The sequence below is a fragment of the Zerene cesonia genome, chromosome 15, assembly GCF_012273895.1.
Source record: "Zerene cesonia ecotype Mississippi chromosome 15, Zerene_cesonia_1.1, whole genome shotgun sequence".
NCBI lineage: Eukaryota > Metazoa > Arthropoda > Insecta > Lepidoptera > Pieridae > Zerene > Zerene cesonia.
Genome location: NC_052116.1, coordinates 1,512,220 through 1,538,726, shown reverse-complemented (window position 1 = coordinate 1,538,726; position 26,507 = coordinate 1,512,220). Strand labels below are relative to the sequence as shown.

Below are 26,507 nucleotides of genomic sequence, written 5' to 3'. Positions count from 1 at the left end.
TTAAAGTTCAAGCTATATTTTTTATTTTATGTTAGAGGGACTTTCGAGGAGGAGGTTATACATTTAACTGTATAACTTTTTATTTGGTGAATCGAATTTTATGGTTCTGTTTTTAATGAAAACTGGTCCCATTTACATTTGTTCTGATAAGTTGAAGGCGGTATAGTTTTTCGTTCAACATAATTATTTTTTATGGAAAAGCAAACGAGATTTCACTCAACTCTACAATAGTGGAAGAAAATTAAGTGAAACATGATTTTATGTATGAAGTATATTATACATTGGGAATTTAAGACTCATGTATTCCGTTAAACTTTTTTTTTCAGTTTCGTGTACAAAATGAATATAAAACAATAGAAACAGGGAGGAAAAATAAAACAAAACATTTAAATAATTAACGTTTACAAACATTGTTACAGTAGGTAGCGCCATCAGTCGGTTAATAGCTTAAGATATAATAATATATACAATTTAAATATAAATTAATTAAATAGATAAAACAATACGTATACATTATTAGTACGTATTCTTTAAGCTTAATATTTAAACACGCCGTATCAATATTTAATGCATTGTACTCTTTTACTCGTACGCATTTCTGTTATGTTTGAATGAGACAATAGTTGTTTCACAAATCACTTCATTCTAGGATGTTGTTATTTAAAAAACCTAAACCATTGCATTCGATAATGTTATCAGAGCCTTCTGGGCGAATTGTGAATTTTACCTGTAAATAAAACATATTTTTAGTAATTTTTTTTAAATATATGACATTTCACACGAGGCAGTGTCATAACACTTTCAACTTTTCATGACTTTATCATTTAAGTCTATTTCAAATAAATAAAAGCTAAATTAGCAACCTCTATTTCATAATTATGCTCTTTTTTTTGGAGTAAGACATTATGCAAGAAATAGCTCTGTATAATTTATGTATGCAGTGCCTTAAAGAATTTGTTACTTTTTCACAAGAAAATTTATCATATAATATTTGTATTTAAAAATCACCGTAAAGTAATGTTTGTTAACGAAACAAACAATTAAATACCTTAGCTATAGTCTCAGCTATGTGTATAGCTGAATGTGTGTGCAGTGTGACGTCACCGACCAGTACCGACGACTGGCCTGAAGCTAGGCACATGTATAATATTATTTGGTCCTGAAACAATGCGATATATCAATGACTCTTACTAACTTCACTTGTAATAAAAAATTTTCATTTTAAAACAGTTGTTTACGTAACATTTGTTATTATATTTTAATGCACATTATTTTATGCATCATCGAATATGGATGAAGCTTTGCGTAAAGATAAATTACAGACTGATGTAATAGGATATATTATATATACCAAAGAATATAACGCACAAAATTTGCAACAGTATTTACTACCAAAATCAATTATACCTGCGCATGCGCATCGACACAGGCTTTAGAATTTTCCAAAATCTTCCGCAGCGGTTCCGCAGCTTTCCGCCCCGCCTCATGTTTGTCAAACCCGCGACTACAGAGCCCGTCGCTGCCTAGCACACAACCGCTGGAGAATGATGCTGACAAACTGTATGAAGGGATAAATTTTTATAAAATGAGTTATTTTTCATAATTCGATCTATCAATTTAAAATGCAGTATAATGCCATGCCAAAATAAAAATACCTACAAATTTAATCAAAAAAAGTATGTGTAATTTTTTAACAATACACACATAAAAACAATTCAAAAAGTATAGATGCAAAATAAGGATAAGAAACACAAAAGGGAGGGATGTAAATCTTACATAATGCCTGCACAATTATCCTTTGCTACACTCTGATCTTCTTTATAACTGTGAATGTTGGGTGAGTACCCTCGCAGCTCGGCCTTCGCCCCATCGCTCATTTGATAAGCCACCTAAAAACAGACCTGCCTCATTCTAATAATTATATTTAGAATAAGTTTCAATCTTTATTTCGTACAAATAGAATTTATTCAAAGATTTTTGCTAATTGACAAACATCATTATTATTATGCAAATTATATGTACATATTTATAATATACCCAAATAACTTACTTTTACAGGCAATACACCAGCTACAAAGCTCCAACCATCTATACTTTGAAGTTCTTTTCTCTCCAAAACAGTAATACTATGAAATGATCGGACTGGAGTCACCTCAACCCGCACATGCCCGCCTCCCCGGGGGAAATATCTTGTATTAGTAAAGAAATTCTATTTATTTATGGTTATCATTATTTGAAACATCAACAGAACACAATGTATTTAAAATAAACAAGAAAGACTAAATAAAGAATACACCATCAAATTTATTTATTATACTAAGAGGTAATACACTGTGTCATGTCTATATAACACTTAAATCATATTCATCTATACACACACACATTTAAATTTATAATCTTAATATATATAAATTACGTGTCACATTGTTCGGTTTAGACTCTCTAAACTACTTAACCAATTTTAATAAAATTTGCACACCATGTGCAGTTTGATCCAATCAAAAGATAGGATAGTTTATATTATTTTAAATACAATATGGGTCCCGGGCGGAGCCCGGAAGTTTAGTTATACTATATATTAAAGTATGTATATTTCTCACAACCTCCTCCCATCTTTCTCTTAACTTACCCCCTCCTAATTATTTCCATAGAAAAATCACCACCAAACCGCTTAAGGTGACTTTTAAATACTTTATCCATATAATCAATTTGTGGGGCCATATCAGCATTTGTACCTCCCTTGAGGTCCAAGGTAACCGGGGAGTCAGCTAATAAGGCACATGGTAGAGCCACTTGGAGGAGAAGACTGATTGAGCTGTGAACATTAAATTAGCAAATAAATATTGTTAACAGTTTATGTCTATTTGCTTATAAAGCAGATTCCGTAGATATTGTATTTTTATTATATGTTAAAAATTAATAAAAAATATTATTCTTTTTGAGTTGACGGAATGATATATTCTGCAATCAATTATTATATTATTAAAATAATCTGGTTCATAAATTTGCTTGTACTAGCTATCATACATGAATGATATATAAGTGAGAGGTTCTGAAAATTAAAAAAATAGGATAGTTACTCACCCTGCAGTGCGAGTATCAGCTACGTAGTGTCCACCTTTAATTTTGCCTGGGATAAATTCAATTTCAGTAGATCCTAAATTGGCACCTTTCAATTTGGCCTTACACATTTCAGCTACTAGCTCGATACCTGAACAAATACAATGTTTATGGTGTATTGCAAGATTTATTTTAAACAAAACATATTGGTGAGAAAATTATTAATCGTAAAATTTTCGAAAATTATTTTAATGTCTTTATCAAAAAAAACATCTTTGTGCTTTTGCAGTTTGTAGTTTTTTGTTTTTGCAATCGAACTGAAGCATAAGGATTTTTAATAGAAATCGAACCTTTTAAATGTTGACCTGCTAAACCAGGTTTGCTTCTTCCTGCGCGAATATTGAATACTCTCACAGGAATACCAAGAATTGCACTCAGTGATATGGTATTCCGCAAAATTTGGCCTCCCTAGAAAGTGAATATTTAAAATTTTACTTTCTTCTAGTTGAAAATCTGGTAAAAACTCTGATAACATAATTTGTGAAACTGACCCCTTCTAAAACGCTTCCGTCTATTTCCAAAATTTCAGACATTTTATGCAATATGTGAATAATAATAAATCTTTCTATAAAATTTTTGTTATAATTAATGTAATATTTAAGAAAAATAACCGGCTGACGAGTAACCGCAGTACATACTATACTGCTCTTTGACGTGATCTCAGATCTGCAAAATTCTTCAAAACAGTGCGTATATACTACGTAGTATATTACTTACTCTGTGGTAAATGTGGTGGATGGTGACATCTTTAGTATATATATTTCGTCTATGGTGATAACTGAAAAACTGAGTCTAATTTTTAGCTCGGTACTACTGAAATACGAAGTTCTTGTGTACACATAAATAAAGCAGAACATCTGTAATTCAAGCAAGCTCGAAATATCAGCGCCATTGTTTCGATAGCGGCGTAACACCGGTCAAGATTTTATTAAATCTCAGGAAGGAGTGAAAGAATAACAAGTTGGGTATGTCCGAAATTGCTTATTTATTACATTTCGTTACGTATTTCGGTTCTATAAGAAAAATTACGCGCGCGTTAAATTGTTACGGAGTTGATTACTTTTTCAATAGTAGCTCGGTAAGTTAAGGTTTGTTGTATTTTGTTATTTTCGGCTTATTTGTGATGGCAGACAAACATTATTTCAGGACGATGGAAGCTATGGATATCCAGGCAGTAGAATCAAAATTGAGTGACGTCACAGTAACAGCTATTCCAATGAATGGAAAAAGCACGCACAAAGAGTTGGGTCACACTGGAAACAGTCATGCAACGATATCAACAGTACCCTCGTCGTCACCTTCTTCAGTTGGTAAAGACAAGGATAACAGCATGTCAAAATACGCTCAGCTGCTTGCTGTTATTGAAGAGATGGGTAAGGAAGTGAGACCGAGCTATTCAGGGAGTCGTAGTTCTGCAGAGCGATTAAAACGCGGCATCGTCCATGCTAGGATACTTGTAAGGGAATGTCTCATTGAAACCGAACGATCAGCTCGACAGTAGTGGCACAGAGGTTACCTCAGTCAATTTAACATACCTCAATTAGTTTGATATTAATATAAATAGGGGTCTAGGTTTTGGGAAAGAAATTGCTGGCTAAAAATGTTTCTTCTGTGTTTTAATTATTAATTCTTATTAAAGACAAGATGACATGTTAGCATAAACTTAACATAATGTTCAGGGTACTTAGGAATTAACGGTATAAAATTTTCTGTATTCAATATCATTCTGAAACGAGAGAGTTGTTATGTAGAGAGATTTTATTGTTTTCAAAATTACTAACATACAATTGCAACTTGCTCTACCTCGGTAAACATAAATATTATGTTCTATAGATACAGTGTTATTTATAAACAAACAATACAATAGTACAAATGTCTTCTCTACATCACCAACACCAGAAATATATACAGATAGCATATTTTATGACATATTTTTTCATATATTTTACAATCTTAAAATGTTGCTAGATGTAGGCTATCTAATCTCTGTCAAGTTTTTGTAACCTCGAAGGAACAAATGCCAAGTCAAGGATAATACAAACTATTGGCTTTATGACGGTATACTTTTTAAAATTTCACATATGAATATAACATAGTGATAATGTAGGTTAAATTTGGCAGTTGAGAATAAGAAACCTTTTTTAAAATATTTTATAGTTTAGTACAGATGTAAAATATTGAATTAAATTTGGTTTTATTCTCGTTTTTGGTTTCATACTATGATTTATTGTCTTAAGTAGAGCGGATTTATGTTCAGAGGATTTGTTTATACAAAAACTCATGTGAAACCAAAAACGAAGAGAAATTTTATGGTGATTGTATTATAAAACAAAATGTCTGCTGTTACTACAAATGTTTTTTGAGAACCAATTTTAAGTCGAACATACACAATTTAGTACTATAGTCACTATCTGATCATTGTCATAATATTGTTACACTTTGTAATAATTAAATAGTGTTAGTAGTTACAATAATAGACAATGTATTTACAAATGTTATAGTTTTCTGGAATGACTTTAAATTTATTAAAAAAAAATTGCTTAAGTTTTTACATATTTCATACTGGAGATATTGAAATAAATGTCCACAGGCTGTGATTGAAACATTTATTGTGAACATCTACCTCAGACACAAACAAATAAAACTATTTTTAGTGGTTGATATTAATATTTAAGAAATGAATGTCGTAAATTTCAAAAATTACAGATTTTAATGATATTGATGTGGCTGTTAATAGCGTGGCTTGAACTATTTAACAAGTCTTGTGTGAAATTGCTGTAGAATATTATAGTTTGTAAGTTATGTGCTCATTCATTTGATAAATTTAATTTTTATAGACCTAAGTTGTATATAGTTTAGTTCTTATTGCGATATCCACCCAGAGTCCTAACTGGAGGTTTTCATTTGAATTTTTTGTGGGTGATCTTGATATGGAAATACTGTCATTTTGCTTGTCTCCTTACAGGTATTATTTTCAATGTAAATAAATAAACAGCATAAATATAACTTTATGGAAGCGACTTGCAAGCAATTGTTGACAACAATGACAATAATAAAAATAGAAATAAACTTTTTGGATAGCACTTTTTCTCTATGGAATAAGACAACATTGAATGACAGTTTTTCATTTATCAAGTTAAGAGTTATGGCCCACCCATTCTAACACTAATAAGGTCCAACTGCCGTTGATGTATACTTCATAGGTATAATTAGATTAAAGAAGATATACGAAGTAGATAATATTAAGTTACCATTTATAGTACTTATGTATGTTATAATTTATGATGTCCAATTTGATTGATATTATGAAACATATTATGTCTATACATATGTCCTAAAATACTCGCGTTAATTTTTTCAGCTTTTTTTATAGATTCATATTACACTTTTGGTTTCACAGATAAAATGTTATATACTTTTTAACACGCTGGTTACGTAAAAAAAAATAACGATTTCCAACGTATTTTTTCCTATTTGATAAATTCTTAAATTTTTTTACTTGACGGATATCGCGCTGACCTTTGCTGACCCGCATAAGCGAAGCGGTATATACCGGCTGCGCGAAGCTAGTGACATAAAATGAAAAGTTACAGTTATTTTTTTTACATCGTATTGTTTTTTTTAATATATTTTTACGTAATCAACGTACGCAAAACATATAAGTTTAAGAGTATTATATACACTACAAGTGGGACAGCCTGTATGTTTATTTAAATTTTTTAAATCATCGTCCACACTTATTATATGATTATTCTTACATTATGATATGGTTGTCTCCTGTCTCATTCAATCATCTTTTAAAACAATTCGTCTTGTATTTTGGAGCTTATCTCATAGAAGTTGTGTTTACATTCAACCATCCATAAGGAAAACAGCCCCTTGTTTATTACAATTATTACAATCGCGAACCAAGAACAAAATAATAGGTAGTTGATCTTTACTGGCAAATAATTTATAACACCTGTAGCATAAAGTATAGACAACAACTATTTACTCTACATTCTATGATTTCTTTACTTATGCGTTTACTATACTTCACTGAATTTAGTTGTTATTGAATTTAGTAAAGTGTATTCTCATTCACAGAGTTAGTTAGTAAATTTAGAAGTTAGGATGATTTCTGACTGGCTGAATCGTTTAGAAGCTCAATTTGAAACGCATTTAGGAATCACAGTTGAATACTTGACACTTAACTTACTTAATGATGATTTAAATGATCCCAATGCCTTAAGGGATAATTTTTGTCAGAAAGGTTCAGGATATTAAATAATTGAAATAATAATGCGAGTTTTCTATATTTACAGGTTACAACCTATCTTTCTTTTGCACTTTCTCGTATGATATGTGGTGTAATGTTTTTGAATTAACGGTGTCACAAGATTTGTTTATATGTAAAACGATCTATTATTTTATTCTTAGATAATTTCTGAATCCGTATTTTCTTAATCACTCATGTCCAATATCTGATCTCTACCCAAATTTAGAATAGTGTGATCGGAAGACTCTAATTTCTAAAGTTGTTTCTGAATTTGGAAACAAAATTTAGTGAAGTGTAATAAGCGCATTAGCTTCAAGGATTCAATTTTAATTTTATCGGTTGTGTTATAACATACTGTCACAGATTAACAAATATTTACTACTGCTCTTGACTCCTGCTCACTATGGCAGGGGGCAATGAAACCTATTTTTAATTAAGACTGATAATGGACGAAAGTAGCTGCTTATGGATGTTTGGATTGTTTTACACATCTTTATAGCATTAGTAATGTGTGTACAATGATATTTAGATAACTGCGAATATTTCATACTGTTTAGTTGATTTTTTATTAAATTTCAATATGATCATTAAATTCTACATCTGTTTTATCAAATTGTGTAATGTGTATGTTTATTCAGATTCAGTATGTAATTAAATTGTAAGTGATGAACCATAAAATAGTACAAATTTTAGGAATTTAGATGGGCGTATTGATAAACGATATATAAATATATTGCATATTACATGTTCCAGATATAAGATTTAGTGTATACCGTATTTATTCATGTATGGACTATTTTTTATTATAAATAAATAAACGATTAATCTCGTTTGCGTCGTTTTATTTTGTTACATTTGTCTTTATTCTCTTTAATTTTTGTACAGTGGTAAATAAGTCATAATATTTCTTTATTCCTGTTACATACGTTGTAAATCGAAAAAAGCATACACGTTTTCTATGGACTACCAAAAAGGAAGCTAAAGACTTCAGTTATTAACCTTTAAAATATAGCTTTTCCATGATTCTTAAGTTGTATTCATTGTATTCAAATCCATCATTTATTTATTCAACTAGATTTCATTTAGAAGTTCTTTTAACGCCTCATATAACAGAAAAACGATTAATTTACCACCGGTACGGAAAATTTCTACAGAGAAGATCCGACAAGAACTGTATCAATAGTTGCTGTTTTAATTAAATCGTATCAAAGTTACATCATTTTACATTTAAAATAATCATGCCAGAGAATCGTCCTGAGGTTCCTAAGCGACAACTTCCGAATGTATCTTCCATAACTAGTATAGACTAGTAGGGTTAAATTTTTAAATTTAATCCCACTAGTCATAACACAATATGTATTTATTATACTCATAATTTATTATTATGTTATCTGTGGTCCCTCTAAACGTTTTTTTAATATTGATTTTGTAATAATAAATAACGTTCGATTCAAGGTCAAATGGTGTCATGGAGCACAAAACACCGGTGGCACACGGGCTACAGCGCGGACTCGGTGGAGTGGTGCCCTGTTGAGCCCTTCACGGATGTCTTGGTCTGTGGTACATACCAGCTAGATAAGAGCGATGAAGGTTTGTATAATTTTTTTTTCTGTTTTCTGATGGTTATCAACCGACTTCAAAAAAGGAGGTTTAGAATTTTTGACTGGGTGAACCTGTTTTATTTGAAAGCTAGTGCCTTCCGTGTGGTCGGAAAGTTATAAGTAGTCAAGATTGAATATTGTTTTGATTTGTGTATGACTGAACAATGAATGCTACATCTTTGTACAATAAGGAAACGTTAAAAAATAGTTACAGGTAAAATATATATTTATTTATTGGGGCAATAATAAAAACTGCAGATAAAGAACACTTACGATATCGGATTACGATATACCGATATTCTAATGATACAATTTTTTTATTTATTTTTCTTTTGTTTCAGACCAAAACGTTGTAAAACAAAAGAGACTGGGTAGATCTTACTTATTTAAAATTAATAAAAATACCCCAGAACTATGTCCCGTTCAGAGCATAGACACATCTGGTATATTAGACCAAAAATGGTGTTATCATCGCATCAACGACTGCCCTGTGCTTGGCATCGTGACGTCAGAGGGTTGCCTCCAGCTTTATAAATTAGAAGACAACGATGGAACATTAAATTTGAATCTTTGGCTGGAAACTTCGATTGGTGAAAATATTTTAGCGCTCTCACTTGATTGGTCGACGAATAAAATGACAGGTGTGAAGCCATGTGTTGTTGTAAGTGACTCGGGCGGAAATGTGACGGTTTGGCGGGTAGATGGAAGCCTGGTGAAGATAGGCGGTTGGAAAGCGCATGATTTTGAAGCCTGGATCGGTGCTTTTAATTATTGGAATGAGAACGTGCTGTATTCAGGTAAGCCGATGGCGTTTGGTCATACATTTTGAAAGTGTTTTGCGTAAACTGTTACTTATAAACTATAAGTTTGGAAGAAAATATGTTAGAAACCTAAATTTTATTTTTGAATACCTCTACATAAATAAACACACATGTATGTGGCTTTGAAAAAACTTGAGTTTCAGTCCTAAGTCTGAAAAACCCAGAAAGTTTTTTTTTTTATTTCTGTGTGTAAATAAAAATAATGCGGTAATCACAGAAATTTTCATTAGATCACCATATTTTTTTCCCTCTCATGTGTTTTTCATTTTACGGCATTTTAATAATAACACTTCAATATAATTTTAAACAAAAAGTAAACCGTCTTCGAATTGTCCGAACTAGACCAAATTCAATGGGAGCACACAGAATGCACAGCTTTAAATGAAAAAAGAATTATCAAAATCAGTTCAGCCATTCGAAACTAAGGTGACAAAATAAACACAGTCCAATGAGGACCTCCTTTTTTGAAGTGGATGATAGTCTCGTATCTTATTCAGGCGGTGATGACTGCGTGTTCAAATGTTACGATTTGAGGTCTCCGGATGCTGTGATGATGAACCGGTGTCACGAGGCCGGTGTGACGTCAGTGAGGTATAACATCGATGTGGAACATCAGCTGCTAACTGGGAGGTAAGAAGTACACTTAAATCGCACTTTTTTATGATAGAACGGTTACCGAGTCGAATGGATACATTTTTAATTATTTTTATAACTAGCTGTCCGCTCCGCCTTCACCCGCGGTACGTTTTTTCTTTCCATAAGAACCTTCCTTGTAACTAAATAAAAACGTAAAAAATATTGGCCGAGTGGGTCGAGTCGCTGAATTTTACGATAACCTACACATTTCGCGATTTGTTTTTACTTATATTCTTAATAGGTACTGTATTTCTTTCGAAAGTCGATGTATTTTTCTAGGGCGTTATTATTATTTTTTTGTTTATATGTTCCTGATCAAGCCATACATACGTAATGACGGTTATTATTAGATTTTAATGCAAGCGCCATGCTAATAAGATTCCCATGTAAATATAGTAAAAAAAAAGTATGAAAATAATTTAAAATGTATTCTTTTTTGTTGTGACGAAACCTCCCTACATTATTTCGTACTTTTATTTAACATATAGGTTTATATCTATTATAAAATCACATTCCTGTTTCCAGTTACGATGAGAAAGTTCGACTATGGGACGCAAGGCAACTAAAACGTTGCATCAATGAAACAGACGTATGCGGCGGAGTGTGGCGACTAAAATGGCATCCATACAATAATAATTATATTTTAGCGGCCTGTATGTACGGCGGCTTTCGGCTCCTCCGTTTAGAAGAAAAAATAAATATTCTCTATGAATATTTGGAACATGAGAGTATTGCGTATGGCGCGGATTGGCAATTTGATAACTCATTATCTATGGTAGCTACATGTTCGTTTTACGACTGTAATATGCATATAGGAGAAATCGTTTTTGATGAATAGATGCTTAGCAATTTCATATTTATCCCTTTTTGTACGGGAACCATATTTGCGTTTAAATTTCAGACAATTTATATGGATTTAAGCTGGGCTGTGCTACCGTCTGTATGAAACGTTTACAGTTATATGCACACAACTTAAAAAATAAAATTTGCGGCGCGTCCTCTTAATTTATGATATTGTGTATATTATATATAATGAATAAGTGCATAACTTTATGAGGGTATAAAAGCACAGATAGCAAAATTCGTCTTAACATTAACTGATTTTTTTTTACAACTTTTATTTTATTTTATGTTTATAGTCACTAATCATCTAATCTTTGATCATCACTACATAAGTAACCAAGTTAAGGTTTAAGTAAGATTTGATTAATACTTTTTTACGGTAACTGTATCTAGCTTAAAATAAAAATGCCAAAATGGTTCGTTTTAAACATGTTGTATTTCAATTTGCTTATAATGTCATGATAAATATAATTTATAACAATTACATACTTAAAGTAATCATTTGCCATAATTGTTAAAAAAAAAGTCTTACACCATTTACAATATGAAGGCTTTGGGAGTATCCGATATTGTTCGCGTCGACGAGTCGTCAATGTCCGAATAAACTTTTTAAAAACACTAAACTGGCCTGATTTCATTTCATCCCTACTATAAATTTGTACCTTAATATTCTCTAATTACAGTCTATTTTCTATTAATTCTCTGGAATTAAAGTACATGATTAATTTTACATTGACTAAAACAGCAGATGCTGTCGTCTGGGTGGCCGAACAGCTGCTTATATAGTTTCCTTTAGATAAAATTTAATTAAGCAGCTAATGATACTTTGAGTAGGTAGTACATTTGCTATCCAAAAAAATTCATTCCACTCGGCTCTGACTATAAAAATAAAAACCACATTTTCATACTGAGTAATAAGATTAAGTACCCATCAGTGTGTTTAAAGAATTGGATGAATTTTTTGGATGCCTTAAGTAGTCTTTTTACCAATTATAATGTAGAAATTTGCACTGCACTTATCAAGTTAACCATATCAGATGTTGAGTTTGTTGTTAATTTTGGGACCCAAATACAAATTGAAGCACAAACAATTCAACTGCCACCTTATCTTTCAATATTATTTACTGTACTTTCAAAACCAATTTCCTTCCACCTTTAGCTCCTTACAAAATCTTCCTTTTTACCAGAAAATAATTGTCGGATCAGTTTTATCTATCCTAACTTCAGCAATGTGATACAGATGTTATCTACTTCAGTAATTTCATCCCGAAACACCACCGACTAGTTCAAATTCTAATGGCAACAATGTTTAGAAGTACATAAACATGGTAGATACGAGTTAATGTTTTATTTCATTACTTTTAATATCACTGCATTGTTACATCATGCTGTAAACAATTTTTATATTCACCTAGCTTTATGAAAGTTTACAAAAAACTTTGTATTAAATTTAGAGCTCATATATGAGTAGAGGCCAACGCCTGTTGTACTTTTTTAACTTACTGCATAGCCAATAGAGTTAGAATAAAGAGTTTAGAATAGATAAATAGAGAAGACACGTCAAATGTTTTATATTTTATTGTAAACTTTCATAACCTTATAATTTATAGAGCAACCATAATAATAAACTTAGAAAAGCGTATTTCAAACACAATTAACAATAAATCGCCTGCGACGTTGCTATAGAAAGCCATTTCACACTAAATTTATTTTTATGGACACTCTTGGCTTAGTGTATGGTAAATACTGTCTCCACATTCGAAATCATGAAAAATAAGACTATTTAAACAAATTGCAAAGTAATCTATCTAATATATCCATGCAAATATTAGAAGATAGAAAGATGTATAAAACATTGACTATATTTAAAAAAAAATAAAACTTTGATTCTGACTCATACAAATTTAAGTCACCATTCGCCAATTCATAGTAATTATAACAACAACTAAGACACTAAGACATGATGTCTATTGCTTTTATTCAAGTGACAAAACTTACTAATAATTAAAGTCAAGCAATATAGGTGACTTTTGTCCATTCTTTGCATACTAATTATTTGTTAAAATAGTTTTATTTTCCATGTTTTAATCAGATAACTTACAACAATTCTATATATACATCATAAATATTATGGTGTCCTGATGCTATAAACTGCTATATACATTTAACTATATGTACAGTACTCATTCCGACAGCTGTGTACAACGATCTATTTACAATGTAAGACGCTGCATTGGATAAATTAGATCTAAAAATTTAACAAAGTATATATATCTACAATTTTCTATACTACAATTAGATATATAATAAGTATGTACTTGGTTTTCGTGAGATTTCCAATAAAACTTCCTAATTCTCTTGCCTTGATTAGGACATATAGGTTAATCCTGGAATGAAATTAAATTGATTCTATCTTAATTTATTCATAGCCCATAGGCTCTTTGTCGTGTTTTAATAATTTTTATACACTGGGGCATATTCAACAATTTTAAACAAGTGTTTGATCCCCAACCTGTAAGCAATTCGGCATCAGAACACCCTGATGACAACTTGATAAAACAAAAAAAAAGAGATAAACCGATTGGAGGCAAAAGTTGCACATATTTGGCAATAAAAACTATATATTATAAGAGCATTAACGCAACTTGATTTCATTAGAGATTCCATTGTCAGATACAATGTGTACATTTCATGGAAACTAAGTTCACTGAAAGTCAGCTTTGAGTATTGACAGCGTTAATGTCAACAAAATTTCGTAAAATTTTATACAAAACTCTCGTAACAATGTCATAAAAGATACAATTATTTAAAATTTCAATATCCAACACACTCATACGATTCACGCGTATTCATCACACGTAAGAAATAATTTGTGCTAAAACATGATTTGCACCGACAAATATATTAAAGTCGAACAGGGTTTTCACAATGTACAAACATTCCAGTATTGCTGATAAGCGTTTACGAGGATACGGTATTTCAAGAAGAGCATTGAACATCATAGAGCTCCGAAACGTCGCGTTTATTTGGTCCCTATACGATAACGAGAACCAAAAGTCTGAAATTTTCGTGTCCCAATACTCACGTGATCTGTCGGTAACTGGAAACTCACAGGTACGTAACACCAGTCGGCACTACACATAGTCACACAACACAAACACTATGCACATCAAATGGCAGTAGCGGTATCACTGGGCTATCGCTAGGCGTGGCGGGGGCAGATCGCACAGAACTTCTCATTGTCTAATTGCCAGTTATTGGCCATAGCACAGGGGAGGTGGGCCCGGGCGCGGCAAGTTCTGGTGGCACAGGCGATGGGGGCCCCGGACACGGAGCAGTGCGCGCACTTTGAGGCCCGGGAGGTCCACACGGCGGTGGCGAGGCCCCAAACGCGCGCGCCCGCCGCCACCAGCCCCGGCGCCCACACGGCGCACGCCTCGTGGAACCACACCTCCACGCCGCCCTCCACGCTGGGGAAGCGCTGCTGGGACGCTTCATCTAACGCTCTGTAATTACATCAGTAAATTTATCCGATTGTGCATTATAACAGAATGCCACAACAAACACCTAATTAAAATATAATTGATATTCTAATTGAAGAAATACTTTGCACTTTATACATAAGAAATGAACAGTGATTCTATATGGAAAAGTATATTTGGCCTGTTCGCAAGCTGTACAAAAACTCGAGTTTATTTATTGCATATTGCAGTCGGAACTAAGATTGAAGAAGGAAAAATTATTAAAGCAGCGCAAAGAACTACTAAAATAATATAAATAAACGTCTTTGGGTGTGCGGTGAGGTCGCATACCTATACTCGGCGCAGGCGAGGGGCGCGGTGTAGGGGCCGAACAGGTCGCCGAGGCCGGCGGCGTGCGGGCCGCGCTCGCAGAACGCGCAGCGCCACGTGGCGTCCGGCGTGGCGGCGTCGTAGCGCAGGCCGAGCGTGCTGGCGTGCAGGCCGCGCGCGCGCACGCCGCGCCACTCCTCGCCGCCGCGCCGCTCCTCGTCCGTCGCGTTCACCACGGACACGGAGACGGGCGAGTCGCGCGGACCGACGATCTGTAATTTTTTTTTTTTTCATTTATTGGGATACACAACTGGACGGGCATATGTTCACAACATTATTTTTATTTATTTATTGATTGGGATACCAACAGTATATATACAGAACATTAACACATAAAATACTAAAACAAACTGGACTGGCACATGTGCTAATTTTAGGTGTCCATAGAACTCTTAATATACTTAAAATTTATACTATCAGCATAAAAAAAAATAAGAATGTTAATACATTGGCTTAGAATTTAAAACTTTTTATTTATACAGTTTTATATGGAGTTTCATGTGCATAATAACAATTCAAAAGTTCTTCTAGAAGTCATGTTGAATGAATAAATGTTTGAGTTTGCATGAAGTTATTACGAGTCGTAGGAAAAGTCAACTAAATATATTAGCAAGATAATGTAATGTTAATTTAATAATGCCCTACCTGTATATATGGGCCTCTCGATCGACTAGAACTGGCATTACTCCCAGAATCATAAGCATCCTTGACTGCCTCCTTTTTATTTCCCATCTTTTTCCTCGCGACCTTCCGTCTAGCCGGCTCGTCTCCCGTGGACCGTCTACTAGACCGTTTCGACGCTTTCTTCTCCCCTTTAGTGGGCGCCGATTTCCGTCTCTTTCTCGCTTTTGTTGCCTTTTCTTCCACCTTAGATTCCGCCGGGACCTCCTCTATACCCGCAAACATTTTCTCTAACTGGTTTTCGACTTCAACAAAACTCGCTGATGTTGGTTCTGCCGTTTTTGTTTCGCTCGCTTCTGGCTCCGCTGGCTTGGCCTCAGACGGTGACTCGACGGGAACGTTAGTCGACTCAGAATTCGTCCTCGCGCTTCTACGTCTGGGCGCCGCGGCTGTCGGAGGTGGTTCCAAATCATCTTTTTTCGGTGGTGACTTCAGCGTTTCCTTGGGCGACTTGGGCGGCGACTTTGGGGGCGATTTGGGCGTTATCTCTGGTGGTTTCTCGTGCGGCGGCGACTTCTCCGGTTCGGGGCTGGCTAGAACACTTTTCAATTTGTCAATGGTGACGGGAGTGTCCGGTTCGATGGGCAGCGGCGGGGGTTCAGGTATGTCTCTGCTCTCCGTGTTCGCGATCATGGCGGCGATGTCGTCTATGGTCTCGGCGGAGTCGGCGCGGGTTTTTCTGCGCGCGTGCGGCTCGGGCTGCGGCGGGGGGGAGGGCGGCTTGTCCGGCTTGTGCGGGCCGTTGTGCGCGTGCGCGTCGCCGTTCTCCAGAGGGAGCGTGGGCGTGCCGCGCGGCGGGGTGGGCGTGTGCGGGGTGGGGGCGCGCGGCGCGGCGGGCGCGGCCGCGGGTGCGGCGGGGCAGGGCGCGGGGGCGGGAGAGGGGGCGGCGGCGTGCGGGGCGCGCGGCTGCTCGCTCGGCGGCGGCGGCACGGGCACGCGTATCGTACGCTCCGGTTTCCGCTTCCGCTTTGAGCCGGGCGGCGCGCCGCACGAGTCGGCTGAATCCTGGAAACGAAAAAAATATTGATCTACTATATATATTAATAATATATAATATTGATCTACTATATATATATATATTACTAATGCATGTAAAGGACTGATATAAGTGTATTTGTTATTTCTGTATATACTCAGACTTCTGACTTGTTAATTCAAGACGAAAGAGAGGATTAAAGCAAAACCAAAATTATTAACATTACTTCTTATGTATATACATAACATATCTAAAAGAATTTATGTAACACAGATCAACGGGTTAATATATGCTACGGGTTAATATAAAATAAAATAAACTTATTTAAATATTTCTCATGGACTCTACGTATTGTTTTCACACTGATTGTGCATATTCCTACTTCTGCTTTCATTCCACTTAGTTACGTGCGCTGTGTCGCTTACATAATACTTATGTATACTCTAACGGCTAGCCCCACCACTATTTACACTTCCATCTACCCTCCCACACGCTCACCTCGTTGGAAGACGGCGGCGACGGCGTGGGCGCGGCGCGGGAGTGCACGATCACCGAGTGCGGCGACGCGGGCGCCGGCGCCGCCGACAGCCGCTCCAGTAGCGCGTCGACGCGCGCGTGCGACGGACGCGCGTGCGGCGCGGCGCGCGCGATCAGGCTGTTGATCGTCGGCGCGTCGCGGACGGACAGCGCGGGCGCGGCGTGCGGCGCGGGCGAGCCGTTCGCGCCGCGCGACCCCACCGTCAGGTCGACGCCGCCGCGCGCGTACGCGAGCAGCTCCTCCGCGCGCACCAGCTTATCTGAAAGATATATACATTTGTTTTTAGATGTATCATTAAGTAAAACGTAAACATTGACGTGAAAAAATATACTAAGCAATGTTCACCTTATTTAATCTCAATTATGTAATACTACATTTTACTATGAACCTATTCTTAAACTTACATCCCTTGCTTTGCTAGTGTTAATGCTTTTGCATTATCTACTATTTCTTATTTAAAATTTTTATCGCACACAACAAATGAACATGTAAACTATGAGTCCAAATTTAAACTGTATCAAATCCAATATACAATCCATATATAAAGCAAAATACAAACAAATTATATCGTAGTGTACTTTCACCCATTGTATCCTTCATAAGAAATTTTTCTTCACAAAAATAATTTTTCAAATCGAACCAGTAGTTACTAAGATACAGAAATAGTAGTATAATATTACTAGACATTCTTAAGTCGTATCATATACCTCTGCTAGGTCCTAAATGCGGGTACAAATCTGCAGGTGGTATCGCCGAACCGGCTTTGACATCACCAGGTGACGGTGTATGCCTGAAAAGCATTAATGATGAAATCAATTAAAATGCAAAAAACATTAAATATTTCAATTAATTAACTATTCTGCTATAGATAGGCATTCTATAACAAATTATAGCAATTTATTTCATTTTAAGACACAATTAAAACCAAACATTCACATTGTTTACCATTTATAATTACAACTTGATAAAAATTGTTTACAATTTGTCTTTTAATATTACTGTATGCAATATAAATAAGTTGAATTGAAGTCACATATTTTAGCACTTAAGCAAACATAAATTTTGCGATATGGTATGTTTGCTTAACAAATAACTGCCATAGCAAATAGACCTGTGAAATATAATATGTGTGTTATTTATTTGAATTTTTATTTTCTAGTAATGAAAATTTCTATTATTATAATGAAATTGGCTCTTCCAGAAAACATTGCTTTGCTAGGAAACCAATTAGGGGACACAAAATTCATACAAATCAGTGAAGTAATTTCAGAGGTTATACAAACATGTGACATAGCAGGAAACAGTAGAAAGAAAAATCTTTTATTTGAGTATATATGCTGCATCTGCAAAGCAGAAACCGTGCTGATTATCAGTAGACCCCAATAAGTGGTTCTAAAAATATGGTTGGGTTATCATTCAATGAGCATGCAAATTAATAAATGGGGTGTTTAAATTTGGTTCATCGACCTTTAGTCTATACTATTTTTTTGCTTCTTAGTCGCATGTAAATCAAAACACAAAATCGATTTTAATTTCCATATAGTAAAAGAGCAAGTGAGTAAATTGAGTTGATTCTGTCATTAAAGCGTGTTTTTTAGTTCTTTTCTATATTTATTGTATATATCTCAGTCCCACCTCAACAAATGTTTATCCGGTGGCGTGGGCGTGTGCCGGTAGAGTTCCGGCGGCGTCGCCGTGTGCCGGAACACCGAGTTGCCGCCCGCTTTCATCGCCTGCAATTGCAACAGACCCTACGATGGTAAAGCCGTTTAGTAGTAGTGTTATTCTTAGGTATCAAAATAATACATTATACTCTTAGTAACGCCATCTGTTGAGCTATATAGACACAAAGCATTTATGGTGAGATGCTTATACAATGTATCATTGTCTATGTGAACTTCTTTGTTAAAATAAATTGTTAGTCTATAAGCGAAATTCAAGTATTTCATTAGAAAAAGTACATTTTCTTAGATTGTACGATCCAACTAAGAATAGGATCGACTCAGCGCCATGTTGTGACGTGTGTTGTGGAAATACAAACGGTGTTATTTAACATAGATTAATTTTTAACTGTTAGTGCTTACGAGCTAACACTCCATGTTAATTAGTATCGTTTGAGGGAGAGTGGAGAAAAATAAAAGGAACCGTAATCAATAAGCAAAAAAATAATTTTCGTGTATATCGTATTTTTGAAATAACACTTGACACAGCTTCATTTCTTATCTTTGTTGGATCGCTGTGATCGATCGTGCTTTAAATATTCAAGAGTAGGTAATGAGTAGATTGGAGTTCGTGTTAATTGGCAGTTTATTAGTTTCATAGAAACGGTATTGATTTGAGGTAGAAATATGTTTTTTTGATTATTCGTATATCTGATACTATCTGTGTATTCATCGTCAAATTTTTGGAATGTCAAAATATTGTATTTTCAAATCTAATGACACTTGGTAGTGAAATTATGCACGTTTTTATTATTTTTAATGTTAAATCAATTGCAATAACATTTTGAAATAAAAACCAAGTCAGTTAAAAAAATTGTTTCACTTATTATTTTTATAATATAATAAATACAACATTTTTGAATTAATTTATTTGCAATGGCTTTCGGACTTCATAAATTATATTAAAATATCTAGTTAAATAACATAGAGATATAAATAAATTATCATAGGTGTTAAACGCAAAATTTTTTTTTATGCATACCACATTATATAAAAGGTTTTCACATAATAACTTTGTCTGTATATACTCACTTGCAAGGGGTCCGGGGGCGAAGGCGCCGGCACATGGTAGAGGTGGGGCGGCGGCGTCGGCGTGTGCCACGTCACGCCGCGCTCCGACGCCATGTGCGCTTGCGGGGCGCGCGCCAGTAGGTTGGCCACCTGTAACTGATGTCCGGATTCTTTAAATACATTGCCGATATATAAGTGTCTCAATTATGTTTATCTCAGGTATGTTCCAATCACAAACGCTTAAGGCTTGTTGTGAATGGAAAATAGGATAAATTAGAAATTAGTTCATAAGCCCCAGTGTACCAGCAGAAAGTACACGATCTTTTTGGAGGTCTCCGCCCGCGCCATAAAAAGCGGCTCGACGAAACACGGTGGAGTTATGAGTTGGCCACTGCTTTAGTACTAGTCCGACCTATGAAATACGCTAGGGCCCTTCCCCAGGAGCCTTGGATATATATCTATATATATATCTATCTAGGCATCTGCCTATACGCATTCTCAACGCAAAATGAGTCATGGAGTGGAGTGCGGAGGGAATTCCCAAATGATCAAATTTTTTTCCATTTTTCTTGGTTAATACAGTTAGGTATTTCTGATTTATTAATATTATATACGATTATATTACGCCGATATACCGATTCATCAAAAGTATCACTTCCACAAAAATCAATAAACAAACTAAAAGTTGTTTTTACTCTTGTAGAAGTACAATACCCAATTTCTTATCCGACTCTTCTCTGATAGTCCATTCGATTTGATCGTAGGCCACTAGGAAAAGATCACTAAATTTTGCACAATTTGGACGAAACTAACGAAACAGATAATTTATTTCTTTTAGTAATTTATAGTTATTACGACGGTGCATAAACATACTCTACAAGAAACACATCAATATTTAACACTTTTCTAATAGACACTTATTTAACTTATTATCATATTTTGACACCTAAGATATGATAAGCAGGAAAACCATTGTAAAAACTATGTTCATATGCTGTACAACCTTTTCTACTTGTATTTATTTTTATACTGATTGATTAAAATTCAGCATGTATCTATATACCTTACGAAAATGTTATTCAAAATTATAATCAAATCATACATTAAAATACAATACATTAATCATAAAAATAATGTTGAATATACTTGAATAAATTTATTGGGTATACCGTATAAAATTTGAAAACTTAACATTTAGAATTGAGAAAACATATTAGGTTTTTAATATATCACGTTCTTTCATTGTAATTATCGTACTAATATTATAAACGCGAAAGTTTGTAAGTATGTATGGATGTTTGTTAGTCTTGCACGCAAAAACTACTAATCCGATTGCAATAAAATTTGGTTCGTAGATAGTTGGACAACTGGAATAACACATAGGCAACTTATTATCCCGATATTCCTGCGGGATACAGACTTACGCGAGTGAAACCGCGGGTTACAGCTAGTAGCTAATAATTCGAGTATTTTTACGTTTACTACAATAACATAGCAGGTACTTAACCTCTTTAATTTGCAAGTGAGATTTTATTTTCGCAACTCTAAAAGGGAACTCGAGTAAAGTACCACAGCGGATGACGTCGCGTTTACGTTTACCGTAGGTTTTAAAAAAATATTCCATCTTCATTTGATCATTGAGGTAATTAATACGCTGTGATTTCTATCGTGTTACGCGTATTTAGGCGTAGCTTTTTTTTTGATGCAAGTCGAAACTAATTAATGTTTTTTACGAGGTTCGCATAATAAACCATTAAAAAAGGAAAAATTAAGATGGCTTATCATGGACGCTGTCTTCACCAAACCTATGAGGAAAACGTATTAACGTAGTAAGTGTCTCCATCGACTGTTGATTTTCATGGTAGTTTTTCCTTGTACGTCATACAAAACTGGTGCTTTACGTAAAGTTATGGAAACACCCCCCTTAAAGAGGGGGTAGGGTATCATCAAAAGGTGGCATTGCCACGGCAGGGCGGGCAATAAATGCTAAGATGCGAAACAATCTATGCATTTACAAAATTTTAAGTGTTACGTCACATCAGGGGGGAGGGCTCTAAAAACGTAAGATTCGAGTGATATAATCAATGGTTAGCCCCTTATTATTTTTAACTAACATAACGATTTATCAACTCAGCTAGACATCATGTCACCTTAAACTTAATGCATTGAATTCGACAAAACTATGTCCCTGTGTGATATCATGTTCCGATTCCTTCCACTAAAGATGTGGCCGGAAACCGAGTCCAGGCCTCAACATCCACTTGGCTAGGGCATCCGGCATATTGAGTTACAACATAATTAAAAAAGGACAAGGTACTTTAAAGCTTAGAATACGCCGATCGATCAAATAGACAGCTGTTTCGTTTACATGACCTCAATGGAAATTTTTGTATTCCTGTACTGTGATGTCGTGATGCCCTGAAATTGGAATTGTGAACTCGCTAAAATTTACTATTAATTAAGACATAATATATATGTTAAGCCCTGCTAATTAAGCCTTTCATATTAAGTAAGCTCTTAAAATATCATTATTATCAGCCCATATGTCCCCACTGCAGCAATCAGACCGCCTTTGATGTTTAAGGCCATAATCCACCACGATGGGCATGTGCGGGTTGGCAGATGCGACATGTGGTCCAATTTTTGATCCTAGGTCATACCGTTTTCATTGCGATGTATGTCTTCATCGTTTCGAGCAGATGTAATACGGATAATGCAGATAAATTAAAAAAAAAAACAATTTATACCGGACGTGCTAGAACCGAATATATATAGAAAGAAAACGAGAGCAAATCTTACAAAACCATTAATAATTTTATGAATTGTGAGTATAAATACACCGAAAATCAATCTCATATCTTGGGCAACAAAATGACTGTAGACCAGTGATAATAGATGCTGATATTTACATCCAGAAAAATATAATAATTGTCGTGAGCATGTTCCTTAGAAGATAATAAATATATTTCACAGTCAATATTACAAAAAAAAAAAATAATAACCGCCTTCAAATTGTCAGAACTAGACCAAATTAAAATGGGACCACAGGGAGGCACCGGCTTTCGAATAAAACAAGTATCATAGAAATCGGTTCACCCCGTAAATAGTTATGAGTCGAATTGACAACCTCCTACATTTTTGAAGTCGCTCGAAATGTAAATTATTCACGTGTGTCTCCATTTTCTTTTACTATTCGCAAATTATTACCGGCAAACATATTTATTTATAGGATGTACGTTACCGCGGAACCGCAATAACATCGTAATCGTAAACGATTACGCCACAGATACGAAATTGTGCATAAATTAATAGCCTCGCTCTATAGTTAATCATAGAACTTTGTGATTTCCTTGGATTGTTAGCACACGCGAATTTTAGGGGCTTCCATTTTTCATTGTGCTTGTAGCAAGGACTTGTCAGTTCTATTTATCACTTAGAAATAAATGTAGGTAACAAATTTGATAGCTACAACTAGTCCTACTAATGTGTACTATAAATGCGAAAGTTTGTGAGGATGGATGTATGTACCAAAGAAATGAACATATTATAGTCACATACATACATACATACATATACTCGAAAAACATTACGTAGTAAACATCCTATCCTACACCTACTAATAATATAAATGCGAAAGTTTGAAGGATTTGTGTATGTTTGTTATTATTTCACGCAAAGTCTACTGAACCAATTGCAATAAAATTTGGTACGTACATAACTGGAGAACTGGAATAACACATAGGCTTTTTATCCCGATATTCTTATGGGATACGGAGTTACGCGGGTGAAACCGCGGGGCATTTATTTTATCACTGGAAGCTACATTGACTTTACGTAGGTACGTATGTACGTATTTTATTTAAATCTAGCTTCGCCCGTAGTACATATATACCCTATGTCGCTTAGTGAAGTCTCAGCGGTCCGAAGGTGACAGAATTTTTTGTAATTGGTTCAGCAGTTATAGCGTGAAAAGTTTCATCTTTATAATATTAGTTAGACAACAAGGGTAGATCTGGGCACGAGGCTAGTACCTCAAAACAGTGGTGTATAAATCATATTACAATCATGATATTTTGAATTTGATTCTATGATGAAAGACAAAAAAATGTAAGTTAATTAAAACATAAACAACATGACTATCCTTATTATGTAGTAAAATTGTAAACGGACAAACTGTGTGGATGGATGTTTGCATGTTTGTTGCTCTTTCATACCAAAACTGCTGAACGGATTTTTCATTTTACTCAATGTTTGTTTTGAACCAGAATAACACATAAGCTATAGCAATACACACTTCATTTTGTCTGCAGATTATCCTTGGCACACTAACCACACATTATGATAATTCCAGATAAAACTTTGTTCAAAAACATCAAATACATATACAAATATTAAGTATTATTTTTAAGGTCATGTTTATCCTGGTGAATTAAAGGGACTACATAAATGAAGTCTACTATATAACACTGAAGAACTTGTCTGAACATAACAATAATATCAGAAACTATTGTAACATTAAAAAAAAATCTTTTACCATTGGATATGGATGTGATCCTTGAGTGCTATAGACTAAATATATACTTTTTATCTACATAAAAGAATATGAATCACCAAATGCTTTGCTATGAAGCTCAAGGACAGGTTAACCAATTCAGTTATTTTTTTGTGTTTTTTTAAGTTACCAGTAAAGTTTTTATGGAGAGAAGGCATACCACAGACAAAACCAGGGCAGACTGTAGTATTTATATTCAAAATATAATTCAATGGATTTATTCTGCAACTAGGGTAAAACAAATTCTAATTTGATAAAGTATTTTTCAACATTAGATTAGATTAGATGTTTCATATGATGAATTGGTTTTGAAAATTTAAAGAAATGTTGATAATAACTATCAAAACAAGCTTTTTCATATCTAAGTAACTATAGCATAATCATCATATAAATTTGATTGTTTTTAATCATAAAACATTTATTCGCTGGCATGTGAAGTACTTAAGAAAATGATAGTTTTTTTTACAGATATGAAATTTTGAAAGAAATTAATATTGTCCATACAATACACATATACAAAAAATGTTTTTTGTGTGTCTAACATTACATCTGAAATCTGTTTAAACATTTGATTATTATAGATATTTGTACTTAAATATAATATACATAGGTTAGTCGAATTTATTGTGATTATTGGAATTTTTTAGTCTACCCTTTAAAAATTCTAAAATTAATGACAAACAAATAATATTATCTACTTAATTTCCTATCTTTATTAATTATTGATGATTATAATATATAAAATAGGTTATAAGAAAGATAGTACTCTATAAATGATATATTACAAATGATGCCCTATAAACAACTGAAAAATCATTGACTAAATTTAAATGGAACTATAGGGGGCACTAGCTTTCAAATAAAAAAATATCGATAAAACCAGTTCATCCAGTAGAATGAGGGAAAAAACCGAAAAAAAAACCAGTCAAATTAACAACCTCCTTTTTTGTGATTGGTTGATAATACAATATGATAAGTTATTTATCTAAAGATAACTTGACTTTTTTGTTAATCAGAAGCTTTAAATTTAAATGAAAAATGAGTATGGCAACCCTCAAATTAGCAAAGTAGCACAAGTGTCAACATGAATATTCCAAACAGCTGATTCTTGTGTTGCAATATATGAATTATGTATACATTGATTATCATTTAATAATTTTAATAACATTATTTACTATTTACACTGTTGTTATTAGTAATATCAAATAGCTTTAAAACTTTTAAATGATAACGTCTAAAGCTATGTATATTTTTTTGTCGCATTGAAGAAAAAACACAAAATATACGTAGTAATCTACACCACCTGTAAAGGACTCCAGCCACTACCAAGCTGCGATTGCCTTCCGTTCGGGTTGTGTTGCGACCCGCCTGACATTGTGTGCGGAAACCTTAGGGCACTTAATTCACTCAATGAATTGCAATGCTCCAACAATTGATACTTCAGTCCACCATAATGATACCGGCGAGTTCCAAGTTTTTCACCCGCGTAGCTGCGCTCCTTTACGACGTGTACAGAAATTTCTTAATTGTTTTCATCGGCGCACGTTTGTGTCACATGTAACTATCATCACTTATAAGCTTCCTGACATGATAACAACACTTATTTACAGTCGTTGACACGCTTATTTCAAAATAAATCACTTTTATTTCGAGTGTGGTATGGTGTTCACGGATCTGATGCTCACTTCGCGTGACATTTTGATCGCGTTAAGCGTTTGGAAATATGCGCTAGAGGTTAATTCTGATACTTGATTTAAATTCGCAGAATATCTTTCACTATGTTCACCTAAGCAAAAACTTAAAAACCACTAATAGTTATATGAAAAATGCAAACTTCGTAAAACTTTGCACAAGGTTCAATCGCAACAATGGTGGCCGATTGGGATTTTGAAAGCTCG

At 34.4% G+C, this 26,507-nt stretch overlaps 3 protein-coding genes across 6 annotated transcripts; 1 reads left to right on the top strand and 2 right to left on the bottom strand.

Annotated features, from left to right (window-relative positions):
- Positions 1-385: 385 nt before the first annotated feature.
- LOC119832704 (RNA 3'-terminal phosphate cyclase) lies at positions 386-3,968 on the bottom strand. 2 transcript variants are annotated; one of them, XM_038356425.1, is made up of 9 exons: positions 3,838-3,968; positions 3,411-3,528; positions 3,085-3,211; positions 2,630-2,815; positions 2,051-2,189; positions 1,777-1,889; positions 1,408-1,558; positions 1,049-1,159; positions 386-727 (listed from the first exon to the last, which is right to left on the bottom strand). In XM_038356425.1, exons 3-9 carry the CDS (start codon positions 3,189-3,191, stop codon positions 641-643), a joined length of 894 nt encoding a protein of 297 aa, XP_038212353.1. In that variant the 5' UTR covers positions 3,192-3,211; positions 3,411-3,528; positions 3,838-3,968; the 3' UTR covers positions 386-640. The 2 variants fall into 2 exon arrangements, with proteins under 2 accessions (XP_038212353.1, XP_038212352.1); XM_038356424.1 differs by lacking the exon at positions 3,838-3,968 and adding an exon at positions 3,612-3,772.
- On the top strand, positions 3,943-11,872 carry LOC119832705 (diphthine methyltransferase). 2 transcript variants are annotated; one of them, XM_038356427.1, is made up of 6 exons: positions 3,943-4,085; positions 4,267-4,458; positions 8,835-8,968; positions 9,321-9,776; positions 10,298-10,430; positions 10,962-11,872. In XM_038356427.1, exons 2-6 carry the CDS (start codon positions 4,271-4,273, stop codon positions 11,272-11,274), a joined length of 1,224 nt encoding a protein of 407 aa, XP_038212355.1. In that variant the 5' UTR covers positions 3,943-4,085; positions 4,267-4,270; the 3' UTR covers positions 11,275-11,872. The 2 variants fall into 2 exon arrangements, with proteins under 2 accessions (XP_038212355.1, XP_038212354.1); XM_038356426.1 differs by lacking the exon at positions 4,267-4,458 and having other exon boundaries at positions 3,949-4,085; positions 8,834-8,968.
- On the bottom strand, positions 11,697-26,507 carry LOC119832703 (proteoglycan 4-like). Of its 2 annotated transcripts, none has more exons than XM_038356422.1 (8): positions 25,913-26,507; positions 20,079-20,213; positions 18,961-19,058; positions 18,033-18,115; positions 17,286-17,584; positions 15,776-16,816; positions 15,092-15,342; positions 11,697-14,785 (listed from the first exon to the last, which is right to left on the bottom strand). In XM_038356422.1, the coding sequence occupies exons 1-8, from the start codon at positions 25,982-25,984 to the stop codon at positions 14,482-14,484; spliced, it is 2,283 nt and encodes a 760-aa protein (XP_038212350.1). In that variant the 5' UTR covers positions 25,985-26,507; the 3' UTR covers positions 11,697-14,481. The 2 variants fall into 2 exon arrangements, with proteins under 2 accessions (XP_038212350.1, XP_038212351.1); XM_038356423.1 differs by having other exon boundaries at positions 20,079-20,207.

Bases quoted from the DNA above. Each gene is read 5' to 3' on its own strand.
- LOC119832704 (XM_038356424.1), bottom strand. From the start codon at position 3,653: ATGTCTGAAATTTTGGAAATAGACGGAAGCGTTTTAGAAGGG. The intron at 3,529-3,611 runs GTCAGTTTCACA...TTCACTTTCTAG, and splicing joins ACGGAAGCGTTTTAGAAGGG to GGAGGCCAAATTTTGCGGAA. The intron at 2,816-3,084 runs GTGAGTAACTAT...TAATGTTCACAG, and splicing joins GCTGATACTCGCACTGCAGG to CTCAATCAGTCTTCTCCTCC.
- LOC119832705 (XM_038356427.1), top strand. From the start codon at position 4,271: ATGGAAGCTATGGATATCCAGGCAGTAGAATCAAAATTGAGTGACGTC. The intron at 8,969-9,320 runs GTTTGTATAATT...CTTTTGTTTCAG, and splicing joins GCTAGATAAGAGCGATGAAG to ACCAAAACGTTGTAAAACAA. The intron at 9,777-10,297 runs GTAAGCCGATGG...TATCTTATTCAG, and splicing joins TGAGAACGTGCTGTATTCAG to GCGGTGATGACTGCGTGTTC.
- LOC119832703 (XM_038356422.1), bottom strand. From the start codon at position 25,984: ATGTCAGGCGGGTCGCAACACAACCCGAACGGAAGGCAATCGCAGCTT. The intron at 19,059-20,078 runs GTGAGTATATAC...TTGCAATTGCAG, and splicing joins CGCCCCCGGACCCCTTGCAA to GCGATGAAAGCGGGCGGCAA. The intron at 18,116-18,960 runs GTGGGACTGAGA...AATGCTTTTCAG, and splicing joins CCGGATAAACATTTGTTGAG to GCATACACCGTCACCTGGTG.